General features: G+C 44.0%; 1 protein-coding gene across 7 annotated transcripts in view; it reads left to right on the top strand.

The window, feature by feature from the left end:
• The first annotated feature begins 9,666 nt into the window (after positions 1–9,666).
• Positions 9,667–14,312, top strand: part of CAPRIN2 (caprin family member 2) — a 35,157-nt gene continuing 30,511 nt past the window's right edge. For 5 of the 7 annotated variants that reach the window (XM_075116420.1, XM_075116404.1, XM_075116396.1 and 2 more), the window contains exons 1-3: positions 9,761–9,823; positions 11,024–11,286; positions 13,259–13,321. In XM_075116420.1, the coding sequence (XP_074972521.1) occupies positions 11,038–11,286; positions 13,259–13,321 (312 nt within the window). In that variant the 5' untranslated portion in view covers positions 9,761–9,823; positions 11,024–11,037. Of the gene's footprint in view, positions 9,824–11,023; positions 11,287–13,258; positions 13,322–14,312 lie in introns of all 7 variants that reach the window. The other 2 variants (XM_075116429.1, XM_075116413.1) reach the window with 2 other exon arrangements.

Genomic DNA, 14,312 nt, shown 5'->3' with positions numbered 1-14,312 from the left:
GTGCAAAACAGGCTAGCGTTCATCAGCTCACCTCCGTATGTGTAACACTGAATAATTCAAGTGCTTCCAAAGGACTCTGGGGCCTGGGAAGGGTGGACACGATCCAGGCATCCACCATGGCACAGGATTTTGTGTTCTTGTTGACATGCTGGTGGCAAGGACAACGTGGCCGTAACCCAGGCGTGTAAGACAGGGCAGCATTCAAAAAAGGATTTTTTTTCTTTTTTTTTTTCAAATTGTGCTAACAATCCTGATTATTATGCTGTTGACTCTTGAGTCAATTTAGGCCATTTTAGTCTGTAAATGAATGCATATTTATTTATCACTGAAACATGATGATAACCACATCTGTTCATGCTGCCTTTCAGCCTTACTGTAAGAGATTTCAAGGTTGTGCTTCAATGTGGTTTTTATAGTTTTCCTTCCAAGCTGTGAGATGGTCACTAAATCTCTGTCTCTCTCCCAGTCTAACCCCTGGCTCTTTGTTTTCTTAATCAGCAGTGGTCGTGCTGCCGGGGTTTAATGTTGGTCTGCTTTACTGAGATTCTGAAAACACTCTGCTGCCATTAACTTGACTGAAGGCTCTGATTATGTCACAGGTTTTTGTCTTCAGTTGTGCTAGTGCTGAAAAACGGGAAAATTTAAAATAATTTAGAGAAATTATTCTCCTATATTCTGGCAAGCTTCAGAGCTGCTTCTGGTTTTTGTTACCAGAAAATATTCCTCATATTCCATGGGCTCGGGGAGGAATGTCGGTGGTATGCTTTTGACAACATTATTCATTGCTTTTTTGTAACTACAGTTCTGCATGTTCCAAGTGCTGCAGAAATACTAGGTTTTTGGTGTCCCTTTTTTAAACCAGGATCTCTCAACTGAGCAGTATTCATAACTTTTAAAATATAATAATACATATGTATCTGAATTAAATTAATAATAGAGAGTAAACACTAATTGTTTTTATTCATTCAATTATTCATAAACACTTTAAGTTCTTTCATGTCACTTTTCCATTAGCATACAAATACTCTGCTGAAAAGCTGTCAAGGTTTTTATCTCAACAAAGCACTTACTGCTCCTCTTAAGAAGTCAACAGTCCCATTAAGATCACAATTCTTGTGAGCAGGAAAACAGTAAATGCAAAAAAAACCCAACCCCAAACCTGTGCTTTTCAATACGAATGTATAATAAACATGAAACTTGTAGAGTATATTGTCTTAATGAAGTCAGTGGGACTAGTCAAATGCTCAAAGTTAAGCATGGGCTTACGCACATGTTTAGCCAGGGTCCTCAACAACAAAATAATTTGCGGGCTCACCTGCAGTTTATGCTCCCTGTGGCTCTGGGCTGCCACGTTCTGACACTGGTGTGAATGGCTGCGCTCATATGAACACAGCCAACATAAGAATGCAAAGTACTTAATCAAATTGTTCCAAGTAAAAGCTTGCTTCTTGTGGCAAAACTTAATAAGGTAAGAGAAAAACAGATTAGTTTCTATGCAGACATTTTAAGAGGGAGCATTTCGGCTACTGTTCGTAACAAATATGGAGAGTAAATGGAAATGGGAGTTAGGTGGGGAGGGTGATTAAAACCATGTCCAATATTTAATTCATTTTAATAGCATAAAAAATATCAAGGCCCACGTTGTCAGGATTCCTGGATAAACACATCCTGCTAGCTAAGAGTTTTATGAAATTGATGGGGTGGTTTCAGCCTTGTAAGATATTGTCAATGGTCTTCCTGTGCCTGATAAAGTCAATTTCTATTTCTTTAAAGATATAGATTTAAGCAATTTATTTACTAGTGAGTCTAAGAAAATCATGGTTGCAATAGAAATAAGATCTTTTTAGAATGCAAATGAATAAAGAGCCTGGATGTTATTAAAAGGTAGGAAAATGAAGGACTGTGATAAAAAGCGGCTTTCATACTTTGAATACTACAAGAAATCATTGGAGGTCTTCAAGAAACAGATGCACTATCCTATAATTATTTATACTGTGTTTATTTGCATTCATGCAATCAGTATTGTTTTATTTTGTGGGAAAATGGGCAACATAAAATTAAGCACACACATGTACATTTTTAGAAGACACCTCTCCACTTCATTAAAGCTGTCAGAAGGATGTTTTGGGTCTCTATTGTCTTTTTTCTATCACTTCTTACTTACCGTACATCTTAAACTTCTGTTAACATCTTCCCCAAATAAATACTGTATTATTTCATGTAAATTGTAAGCTTTTACAGGAACATAAGCTCATGAAATAGGCTAATTGAAAATAAAAATATCTACAGTCTTCAAGCTCTCTTCACTGATCATTTTGGCTGCTTTTTCCCTCCTGACTGAATCTCATAATAGCACTTTGTGAAGCTGCCAAATTCTGCCCCTCTCTTTATTCAATTACATACAGGTGCATAACATTTTGCATGTGAAATTACTCAGAACTTGCAGAAGAAAAACATGAAGCCACAGAAATGGAGTCCTGAGTTCAGGTGACGGGCAGACTTCAGGAATGTCAGTTTGTCTGCCACTCATCCTTTCCTTCTAATGAGAAAAAGTCAGAAAGTGGGACCTATTTTTTTCTTTCCTTACAACTTATTGGGTAATGATGCAGAGAAAGGTGCTGATTGCAGAGATAGTCTGCAATGGTCTGAAATGAGACTTTAAGTTTAATTGAGTCCCAGAATGCAACTGTGACATAGTAAGATTCAAAGGGAAACACGAGTGAAAATATTTTCTACAGGACCACTTGAGAAGCCTGAGATCAAAGGTGTTTAGGTGGCAATAAGAAACAAATAAAGCTGTCGTTAGTATTTCCCTGGGAATAATAAAAATCCATTAGGCTCTCTGGAGGAGTTTGGGTTATAGGTCATAGGATGGAAGGCATGACAGCCTCTAATCTGTCCAAATCATTACTATCTAAACCTAAGATGACCAACTGGATAAAGAAAACAAGTCGGGCTGTTATATTTCTAAGACCTTTTTGACTTAAACATTTTTGAGCCATGCACCTGTGGTCATAAGGGAACAGCCAGCCAGAGGTTCATGCTTGTGAGACGCCAGGACATCCTCTGCTACACAGAGACTGGAGCCATTAGTAATTCAGGATCCTACAGCTGAGTCGCTGGACAAGCAAGCAAATCAAATGCTGTGAGAAGAAAATGTGTTCATGTAAGAACTCAGGAATCTGAAAAAGAAGGACTGCAGATGTTTGAGGAAGGTTTTAAAAAGAACAACTGGGAAGCTACTTTAATGGAGATGAAAGCCTTAGCAAAAAAGTGCTCTAATAGAGAAATACACCATAACAGAATAATGTTTTAATGCAGACCTGCAGCATCGAAGGGCCCTTCAGGGCTGCGATGGAAGGACAGGGTCACTGAGCAATTTATAGCCGCTTCTTGGAAAGCAAAGAAGCACTGGACTCTCTGGGCTCTGCCGGAGGAGCAGATGAAGGCAGCACACTTACCTCACAGTATCATGTAATTAATCCCCGTGCAGAACAGTGAGCATGTGCGGTTCTACAGTTCCTATTTGCAATAAACTCTTCCCATCGCAGAACTCTCATTTACATTTAGGAAGAAGAAACTATTTTTTCCACTGACTACCAAAACTAAATATAAAGGTCTGTTTTGGAAACAGGGTTGGTTTTGAATGGGGAAATACACTGGACAGCTTTTTATCAGCATACCTCTGCATGGCGGAGGTGGGATTATTCTCCTTTTCTACAGGCAAAAGTTGAGAGGTGGAGAAATTGTGACATGCTACTTTGTGTGTAATGAGATACATGCCATGTTCTCCAGAACACTTTGTATGCAAAGGACTACCTTATACGCAAAGCATCCCCTGTTTATGTTAGTTGTAACTGTGAATGCTGTGTATCTACAATGCAATCCTAAGCCTTCTAGAAAATGAAGATCATACCCATATACAGTTCTTCAGAATTCTGTAGCAGACATAGGGATAAATTTAGCTTAAAGGTCAGTGTTCACCTGCATTATTCATAAAAACATCTTTTCCTGCAGTTATTTCGCTCATTCACTGTAAGTCTTCTAAATCCTGCAAAAAAATAGATACGAGTCCTGAACTCATCAACAGTTTTAATGCACAATCCAGTTTTGTTCTAAGGCCACATCCATGCCAGGCACAGAACAAAAGAGGGGGAAGGGAGGGGGTTCATGGAGACGATAACACTCTGTGTTAATTTATCAATTTATCAAAATTCCACCAGACAGACACAAAATGAACTGAATTAATGTTGGTTTTAAAGGAAAATTTACCTTTACTATTTTCTAATCTTTCAGTGCCTAATTTTACAAACTTACGAATATTTTAATGTTTCTGGTGAGTTAACCCTGGCTGGATGCCAGGTGCCCACAAAGCCGTGCTATCACTCCCCCTCCTCAGCTGGGCAGAGGAGAGAAAATACAATGAAAGGCTCGTGGGTCAAGATAAGGACAGGGAGGGATCACTCACCAATTACCATCACAGGTAAAACAGACTTGACTTGGGGAAATTGATTTAATTTATTAACAATCAAATGAGAGTAGGATAACAAGAAATAAAAACTAAATCTTAAGACACCCTCCCCCCACCCCTCCCTTCTTCCCAGGCTCAACTTCACTCCTGATTTCTTTACGTCCTCCCCCAGAGTGGTGCAGGGGAACAGCGAATGGGGATTGCGGTCAGTTCATCACATGTTATTTCTGCTGCTCCTTCCTCAGGGGGAGGACTCCTCACACTCTTCCCCTGCTCCAGCGTGAGGTCCCTCCCCTGGGAGGCAGTCCTCCACACACTTCTCCAACACGACTCCTTCCCGCGGGCTACAGTTCTTCATGAACTGCTCCAGCGTGCGTCCGCCATGGCATCACAAGTCCTGCCAGCAAACCTGCTCCAGCCTGGGCTCCTCTCTCCATGGGTCCACAGGTCCTGCCAGGAGCCTGCTCCAGCACAGGCTTCCCGCAGGACCACTGCCTCCCTCAGGCATCAGCCCGTGGGGTCCTCCGTGGGCTGCAGGTGGATATCTGCTCCACCGATAACCTCCACAGACTGTCAGGGGACAGCCTGCCTCACCATGGTCTTCACCACGGGCTGCAGGGGAATCTCTGTTCCAGCGCCTGCACCACCTCCTCCCCCTCCTTCTTCGCTGACCTTGTGTCTGCAGGGTTGTTCCTCTCACATATTCCCAGCCCTCCCTCCGGCTGTAATTGTGCAGTTGGTTTTTTTGTCACCCTTCTTAAATATCTTATCTCAGAGGTGCCACCACCATCACTGATGGGCTCAGCCTCAGCCAGCAGTGGGTCCATCTTGGAGCCAGCTGGCACTGGCTCTGTCAGACATGGGGGAAGCTTCTGGCAGCTTCTCACAGAAGCCACCCCTGTGGCCCCCCCCGCTACCAACACCTTGCCATGCAAACCCAATACAACATCAAATTTCCAAGGTTTCCCCAATAGTCTATTAATCAGTCTACTCTTCTGTCTCATACATTATCTCCCTTTGTTTCCTCTGCATCTGAGTTAAGCATCTTCTTGCCCATGTACCCAGTAGCAGAAACATAGAAAATGTAGGAGTACGATTCCCATCCAAAAATGAGGGCAGTCCTCACAGCAGAGCACAGCAGCCATTCAAAGACTTATAATCTGCATGTCCTCTGCACATAAACTCTGGAGAGAGTTTAGCTGCCAAAAAAACTTAACAAGCACAGATGTGAGATGCAGCCTCCAAGACTTATGAGCAGGCAAACTTTTTTCACGGGAGTCAATGAAAGAAATGCTTCTGAGACAAATAACAAATCCATGTTCACCTGCCAGTTCCTATTGCAAAGCATTTATGGCCAAATGTTCCATTTAATCTCACTCTTGGAAATTAGTGGATTTCTTTTGAAGTTTTCACTCACGTGCCGTATGAATGCCAGCTCTGCAATGTTTCACCTTTTGTGGCTGAGGTTTGATGAGTTCCTAAGGGAGGTCAGAGAAAGTAACAGAAACAGGTGTTGCTACTTGCACTGCTCGGACCACATCTTTCTCCTCAGCTGGCCCCTCTTACTACTAAGGTTGCCCAGCATTTCCCTTTTTTTTTTTTTTTAAATTTTATTTTGCTTTAACAGCTTTTTCAGTTCCAGTTGAAATCTTCCATTCTAGCTGTCTGCCTCAAACTGAGTTTAAGACCCACTGTGTGAACCATTTTCAAGACTGGGACTGAAGAACAAGCAGTTCACAGAGTCCCTTCTGCGCTTTCACTGAAATTCCATAAACCCACAGCCTGGCAACAGGAATTTCAACTTTGCTGTCAAGGAGTGGCTTTTGTGCAATATGCTTATATGCAGGCAGCCGGCACATACACCGCAGAGAGCTCTTTCAGCTGAACCTGTAAATTCTGCAAAGATGCTTCTACCAGGGAGCATAACTCTGTTCCCTCGCAGATCTTATAGGTGTTAACACGGGCTTTAATGAAACATACTTTGGCCTGGAGCTACATAGGTGAAATTTGCCTAAGCTTGTAATGGCTGCTCCCAGGCACAGTAACTATTTCTGTCTACTTTCATGGCTCTCTTTCCCTTGAAAATTACGGAAGAATAAAATGTCTGATGAGAATGCAGAAAGCAGGGAGAAAAAAAAAGCAAAATGAGGGGAATGGAAGGAAGTCAATAGAATCAAGAACTCTGGTGAGGTGAGGAGTGAGTACATTAAAACTGGCTGGGAATTGGAAAGGGCGCCTGGCACTTGTTGTACAAGAAGAGCAGGAACGTGAACCAGTTTGCTAGGCAGGATTGAATATGGAATTAAAAAGGAAGGAGGAAAAGCTTCTATACAAGGAAACTGAAACTGGGATCCTGTGAAGAAAACACAGAAAACAAGGAGCTGGAGTGTAAAGGGAGAACTGTGTCTTTAAGAAGCATTTGCAAAAGCTAGTTCAAAGTCATCATGGTGTGCAGCAGCTTGTGTAAGGCAATGCTGGACACTGACTGAAGCACCCTTTCACCAGACTCCTTGGCTTTGACTTCTGAACAGCAGACAAGTAGCCACAGGGTGTACATGAAAAAAAATGACTGCAGCATAGCATAGCCTTGCAGCAACATATTTCCTAAGACCCTCCAGGTTCTTCCAATAATTTGGGTGCAATTCTGACTGATTTATTCCTTCTTGTGAAATCTAATTTACTCATCTGTTGCTGGTTCCAGAATTCTTCAGCCTTCCTTTCTGAGAGACATTCCATGACTGAAACAGGCTTCTCTAGTCCATCACTGTGCAACCTTTGCAGCACATTTACTACTCTCTCAAAGTTAACAAGCAGCCAATCTTATTCTACACATCTATTTACTTTCTGGTGTCTCACAATACAATAATAAAAGGGATGGCAGAGAATGAAAGTGGGAACTTGGTCTCAGTGTTCATCACAGCCAGCTGGGGGGTTGGCCTGCTGTCGCTGGAGGGAGGCAGGCTGACCCTGGCTGTCACTGGCAGTAGGAAGGGATTTCGTAGGCTGGATGAAGAGTCAGGCGTGGAAAACTGGAAGTGGCTGGGCACAGGGATGGGCGAAGGGATGGAATTGTGTGCAAAGGAGATGCTGCTTCTCAGAGCAGCCTGTGACTTGGACAGCATGCAGACTGGGGCAGAAAGACCAAGTCTGGAGTCCAGGAGTGGAAATAGGAATACAAGAAAAGTAAGAGTGGGATAAACTTCTGGGACTGGGAAAAAAATGAGGGCTGTCCCAGTTGGAGGGGATAAATAGAATCAGACAAATATGAAAAAATGAACAGCATGTTTTTCTTCAGCCATTTGAGTGCAGTCCCCTCCTGATCCTGGAGTAAAGAGCCCAGAGCCCAGGGTTAGGAATACTGAGAGTCTAGGACTCCGTGGCTGTGATCGATGGGTGGCTAGACTGTGGTAAGCTACAACCATCTACTTAAAGATGATCTCACAGTGGATCGCAAAATGGCATTTAACTAATTAATTTAGGCTGCTCTTAATCCTGGCATTTCCTAATTTTGGTGTGTTTGACCTTGCCACATTAATAATGCTCGCTACAGTACTCTAGAGACTACACACATATACTATAAATGTATAAAGCATCAGTCTCTAATAGTTACTCTGTATTTGTTTTAAAATGAAGTTCAAATATCCCAATTTGAAATATGGATTTGGTTGTATGAATCTTCCTTTAAATTTTTTCATCTTTTATACAGTTTCCTAATTGTAGAAGTGCACTATAAAGAAGATTGCCGGCCGTAATTATGATTTATAGAATAGTCCCAAGTGTCTGCACATTAATTATGACTTATTAATATATGCATTAATTGATCATTCATTGTGTAATTACTTTGCACGGATCTAGCCCATCAGTGCTAGCTTTGAACAAAACCACACAAAGAACAGAAATCTACTGGAAGGGCTTCCAGCATACGTTGCTGATCCTGGACACAAGCTGTGTCTTATTCATTAGCATTTCTTCTCAGTCATGAAAACTAGCCTCACAAAGTGACCTTATTCTGGGAGTTAGGGCTTTAAGAAAAATAAAGTATTTTGAGACTTGTGGTTAACCAGAAGAAGTGGCAAGGCTGTGGATGCTACAGGTGGTTCCACCGGGCTGAATATGATTCTGCAATATTCTTCTGAATTCTCTTTATTGTTTGAATCACTTATCATTTGCTTGGTTTTACTTTTAAATGTGATCTTTCTTTTGTATGAGCACTTCCTTTCCAGTTGTCTCATCCATGGCTACGTGGATATAGCTGTGTGCTGCACGAGCACCTTCCCTGTTCTGTAAAACCTCTCTTCACACTCCTTCCTTACTCGTTTTTGTCTCTTTCAAAATGCCTCTATTTTCATAACTTCCACAACTTTCAGAATCTCTCTGAACTTGCTATTTTATTGCTTTTTGAGGTAATGGCCACAATAGAGAAACACAGAAAACATCATTCCACTTAGTCTTCTCATCTTTGGAAGGTCTGCTTTCTCACGTCTTCCAACCTTTGATACCTTGTGCGGTGCTGATAGCAGTTAGAAGTTAAGTTTGTGATAATTTTAACATCTGTGTTCAATGGACTTAAGTGCTTTTACCACCTATCAAGCGTCCTCATGGTTGGGTTGTATTTTATAGAGGACATACACATCTTTTGTTACATACGATGACCCGCAGTCGTATAAGCGTCCTCAAGAGGGTCTGTACCGGCCCAGAGGAACCGTTCTCCTGGGTTAAACAGGCACGGACCAACATTTCTTCCTGTCCCACGGGCACCCAACCCATGCCAGCAGAAGGGAGCGACTGGGCCTCATGTTGTGAATTGGTGGGGTCAGGGGTCCCTCGCACCGGGGTGACGAGGCCCTTTCCTCAGGGCTGCCGGGAGCCCGAGGCCAGCCTGACCCGGGCCACCTGCTTTAAGAGGCCGCTGGGATACGGGCGACGAGAGAGCGTCTCGCGGCCCACCGGGTACCCGCGCCAACCCCTGCCCCGCGGCCAGGGCGCGGCACGGGGCGATATCACGCCACACCGGAGAAGCTCCCGGCCTTGCCGGAGGGACAGGGTCTGACGCCTCAGCCCCCACAGCCCGCTGCAAGGGCGGCCCCCGGGTGGGGTACCTTGACCTTCACGGGGCGACGCCGCGCCGCGCGCGCACGCTGACGGCTAACGGCTCCCGCCCCTCCCCGCGTCACGTGAGGCGCGGCGGCGCGGCGCGGGAAGGCGGACGGGCAGGTGCGGCGGCGCGCGCCATTGGGAGGCGGGCGGTGAGCTCTGCGCCGGCCCCGCCCCGCCCCGCCCCACCCCGCCGCCGCCGCTATATTAGGCGGGGGGCGGGCGGCGGGGCGGGCCTGAGCGTGTGCGGGCACCGAGGTGAGCGGGGAGGCGGGAGCGAGGCGGTGCGGGGCCGGCTGCGGCCCCCGCAGCGGGAGCAGGCGCAGGAGGAGGCGGCGGGAGGTGGGGGTGAATCCCCGGGACGGTGACGCCGCAGGACGGAGCCCGCCGCTGCTCTCTCCTCCCTCCTCCTCCTCCTCCGCCGCGCTGAGGGAGCTGCGGCGCGGCCGTGCCCTCCCCTCCCCGGGACGTGTTTCCTCGCTGTCCCCGGCAAGGGCGTGATGAGGGGCTGCCCCCGGGGGCCGGTGGGGTGCGGAGGGGGCTCCCCGCCCCCAGTGGGGGCTGCGGTAGGGGCTGAGCGGGCTCCCTGGGGAGATGCCGGCTTTCCTCGCCGCGGGCGACCGGTGCCCGGCGGGGTCGTGCGCTGCGGGCCTTCCCGGCGGGCCGGGAGGCAGAAATGTGGTGTCATTGCTTTCCAGGAGCAGGTGTGAGTAGTTGAGGATGGGGGTGGTGGAGCATCTCTTGCAGAAATTCCCTGTTCAAGGTTAAAGCCCAGCCCCTCCCATCAAAGCTGGTGTCTTGCCATGGCACAAGCACATCTTTTGGGTGGGTGAGGGCAGAGACCAGCTCCTCATGAAGAATGATGCTGCTGTAACTGAGCATGCTGCTTGCTTTATGAAGCCATTTTAAGCAATTTTTTTGTCTTCACTTTTTCCAATTGAAATATTTTTAGTTTAAATCTCCCGTTGGATTGCTGCAAAGGTCATGAAGGGATAGAACTGATTTAACGGGTTAGAAGGAGGGCTATACCTTCAGGCATGCCACTTCCAAATCTTCATTCAGGCTGCAGCCTGGATGCGAGGCTGGTGGCGTGATTTGCAATTGCTTGCTTGCAGTTTTTTCCCTTGTGGGTGATGTGTGCAGGAAACCCGCCTAGTTTTATATGGACACTATATTGGGTTTCTGGAATCATCCCCTGTGCTGTCTGATTCTGCCTATGTAAAGGATTTCTGGTGTCTGGGTGGGTGGGGAGACTTGAACAATACAAAGTTTGCCTTGCTTTGAAATTCCTGCTTCAGATATTTTGAAAGGGGGAGGGAGAAGAGTGAGACACGGTGATAAATTCTTACTGAGGCTCAATTCTGTGGCTACACTTTTGGAATGTGTGATAAGAAAAGATGTAACTTAAAGGGTGGGGGTGGGGGGGGAGAGAGCTAAATAAAAGGACTTTCTTTCCAGCTCCATCCATTTCAATGGTGCAGCTTTCCCAAGCCCCTTTCTGTCGTCCATCATCACCTTCAGGCCGGTCAGAGGAGGGGGAGGACAAGAGCATGAAGGCTGCCAAGCAGCAGGTGAACCCGTCTGGGGAGAGCCAACCTGCCTCCAGCCCCCTGCAGTCTGCGCTGAACTCGGCAGCCTCTCCTTCCCAGGCATATGAGACTTACATTGATAACGGGCTTATCTGCCTCAAACACAAGATCAGGAACATTGAGAAAAAGAAGGTACCTTGTTTTTCTTTGCTATGGCACATATTTAAATTGCTAATTGTGAAACTCTGTGCCTATTTTAAAAGAACTGGAATAAGGATGTACATATTTATAGAGAGTAATCATTGCATTTTTTTAGATAACTGTTGAAAAGACCTAAATGTGGATTTGTTAGTGGGTTTTTTATAACTTATAACCCCTGTATGGTAGAGAATGGTATTCTTTAATGTTCTGAAATGGGCTACTTGCATTTGACATTGTGTGAGCATAATGTTACTGTTTCAGGCAATCAGGAATGCAGCTAACTATAAACCTGTTCTTTACAGTGCATGTCCAATGGTTAGCAAAAGTAATTGAATGCTGATGAAAACTGGGGATGCTTCTCTAATAGACTCAATCAGTTCCAAAGTAACTTGAAACTGATTTGGAGATGGTTTATAGTCTTGTGGAAATTTCATATTTCTTGTATTTATTACATGCATCTAATATTAGAATTTAGAGGTGTATATAAAATTGAAATTAGGAACAGTGTTTCCTCTGACTCACGGAAGTGTCAAGTTGTGTTACATACGCAAAGTGAAGTGCAATGCATAAATCTTTGACTTTTACATTTTAAATGTAGGCAAATGTTACTTGCCAGAAAGCTTTCTGTTTAAAAGCATCTGAAGCCTGCTCTTTGGCTTTGAACTGTGCTTTTCTGGGGTGGGAGGGGACAGAACAGTGTTAATAAGAACTGACATAATGATACACCTAAAATGCTGTGGTTATAGCTGGTCAGGCTTTTGCATTCTGAGACTTTCGGTTGATAGGCAGGTGACTGAAGGCTATGTGCATGATTTTTTTTAATTGGGGAGAACGCTGTTTTCTGTAAGATCAAAGAAGTAATGGTGCTGTTGCTTTTGGTACTGGGTCAGGATTTCAAGTAAAGCAAATGTATGAATATGTGGTGCTTCTCTAAATGTCTGAAAAGCTTTGTGTTATGTCTTGGGGGGGAGAAGAGGGAATGGATCAGACTTCTGGCTATGTGGCCAGGGGACTTGATCCACCTGCAGGAAATGCAGTGTAACTGCTGTCTCATGTCATGCATCATGCTCTAATTCTGAATAATGTAAGATAAGCATGTTTTCCTTGTGTGACTTACCAGCTTCGTGTTGTATTTTAATTCTGTCCAAGGAAGCTTACTGTTAATTTCTCAAGTATCTTTGATTCTTTCACACAAATGACAATATGGCCTCACCAGCAAGTGAAAGTGTGACTTACTAGAATGAGTAGAAAGTATTCCTAGTCCTAGGCTCTTATAGGTACTGCTGTGTCAGTAAACACTATGTGGGTAGATATACAAATGAAGTATTCAACTTCATAGCAGTGAACTCACCTTTCTTTTCCCTGTGTGTATAAAGAACCTTGTAATAACTAATAGTTCAGTTTTGTATAGCTTACATCAGCTTTTAAGGGCTGTTTCAGTATATTAGAAATAAATCTTATTTCTTGCCTGAAGACATTAGTTCACTTTCTTAGGAACTAGTGCTATAAAATCTTGTTGACATAACTGAAGCCAGATTTTGAAAGACATGCTCTGGAAAACTAAGGATTATTCAAGGATAAGATAACTAAATTCCAGCATTGACTGGGAAAAGCTAAAAAAGCCTAATTTAAAATGAGGACACTGGATGTGTTTGGAGCCCCTTAAAGATCTAGGGTCAATGCGTTAGTATTTCTTAAATGAAACAAAGATAGCAAGTAAGAAATGAAAGATCAAATATGAGAAAGGGAAGTAGGCAGTCCTGCAGCCTGAGATTGGCAAATCAAAGGTATAGCAAAACTTTCTGTGTTCTTTTCTCTTGAAAATGAGAGGAAGTAGTAAAATTCCGGTTCTGTTGCAGTATGTGGATAACTTTAAATATGGAAAGAATATGTAATATCTCTTGTACCCCATACTCCAAATTAGAAATCAATATAAAAAAGTTTACTTTGGATTTTCCTACAGCTCAAACTAGAAGACTACAAAGATCGCCTGAAGAAGGGAGAAGCCCTCAATCAAGACCAGTTGGTAAGTTTGCTTTATGCAGGAGTAGGTGGCCTCAAAATCTTCAAACATGTCAGAAGGGATAGGTTGCTGGCGGAGGTCATGGTGTAGCTTTACAGAAGTCATGTCTGCAGGCTTGCATTAGTAGTTTTTCACAAAACCAAACGGACAAACGTTGGTAATTAAGCTGAATGGTGAGCCTACAAGCTTTAAGTCTCTGACTTTAAGCTTCGTGTTGCGTACTGGAGTAGCAGAAGGTCCTCGTTTATTTTTGCTCTGTAGACTTTCAGATTCAGTGTTCCTGCATCTTTATTTCTTGATGAGGTGCCTGCATGCAGCTTACCTACAAGGCATTGCAGTGTTCAAACAGAAACCTCAAGACTTCTGGGGTAGCTAATTAATCCTCATGACCTCTTCATTAACAGGTGTTACTTGAAATTGCCTGTTGGCTGCACAGTGCTGTTGGTTACAAGTAGCTGTTAAAGTACAACTGACCAACAGTCCCTGATGGTACTGAGGAAGACGCTGGTTTAACTTGCATGGGATCTAAAGGCTTCCATAATACAGGAATCTAGCAATGAGTTACTGAATTAGTTGGGAATACTCTCCTGTCCTTTTAGTGCTGCTCTTAGATGGCTGGGAGTTGCCAGCACTCTCAAATGCTGTTAGAACAATATGTCTATATTGTACCTAAGGTTGCTAGAGTCTGGAATACCAGGATGCAAGATCACTGATCAACAAATGTGATCCACTTTGTGGGGCTGGCTTAAACTTCCCTGATGTTAAAACAGCAGTTCTGGCTTTTTTCTGTCTTGGACTAGAATGGATTCTAGGACTGAAACCAGGTTTCTGTAACACAAAAGCTATCAAATCTTATGCAGTGTCACCTAATCCAAATAATCCAAAGGGTTTATTGCTCTAATCATCTAGGAATCACATTTCTAAAATGTACTTCACACACGTGCCAAAGGAACAATTGTGTGGTAAAGGGCACTGGCACTTCAGTGGTAGTGCT

The sequence above is a fragment of the Phalacrocorax aristotelis genome, chromosome 1, assembly GCF_949628215.1.
Source record: "Phalacrocorax aristotelis chromosome 1, bGulAri2.1, whole genome shotgun sequence".
Lineage (NCBI taxonomy): Eukaryota > Metazoa > Chordata > Aves > Suliformes > Phalacrocoracidae > Phalacrocorax > Phalacrocorax aristotelis.
Note: the sequence above shows the minus strand (reverse complement) of the source record. Positions and strands in the feature narration are given on the sequence as shown.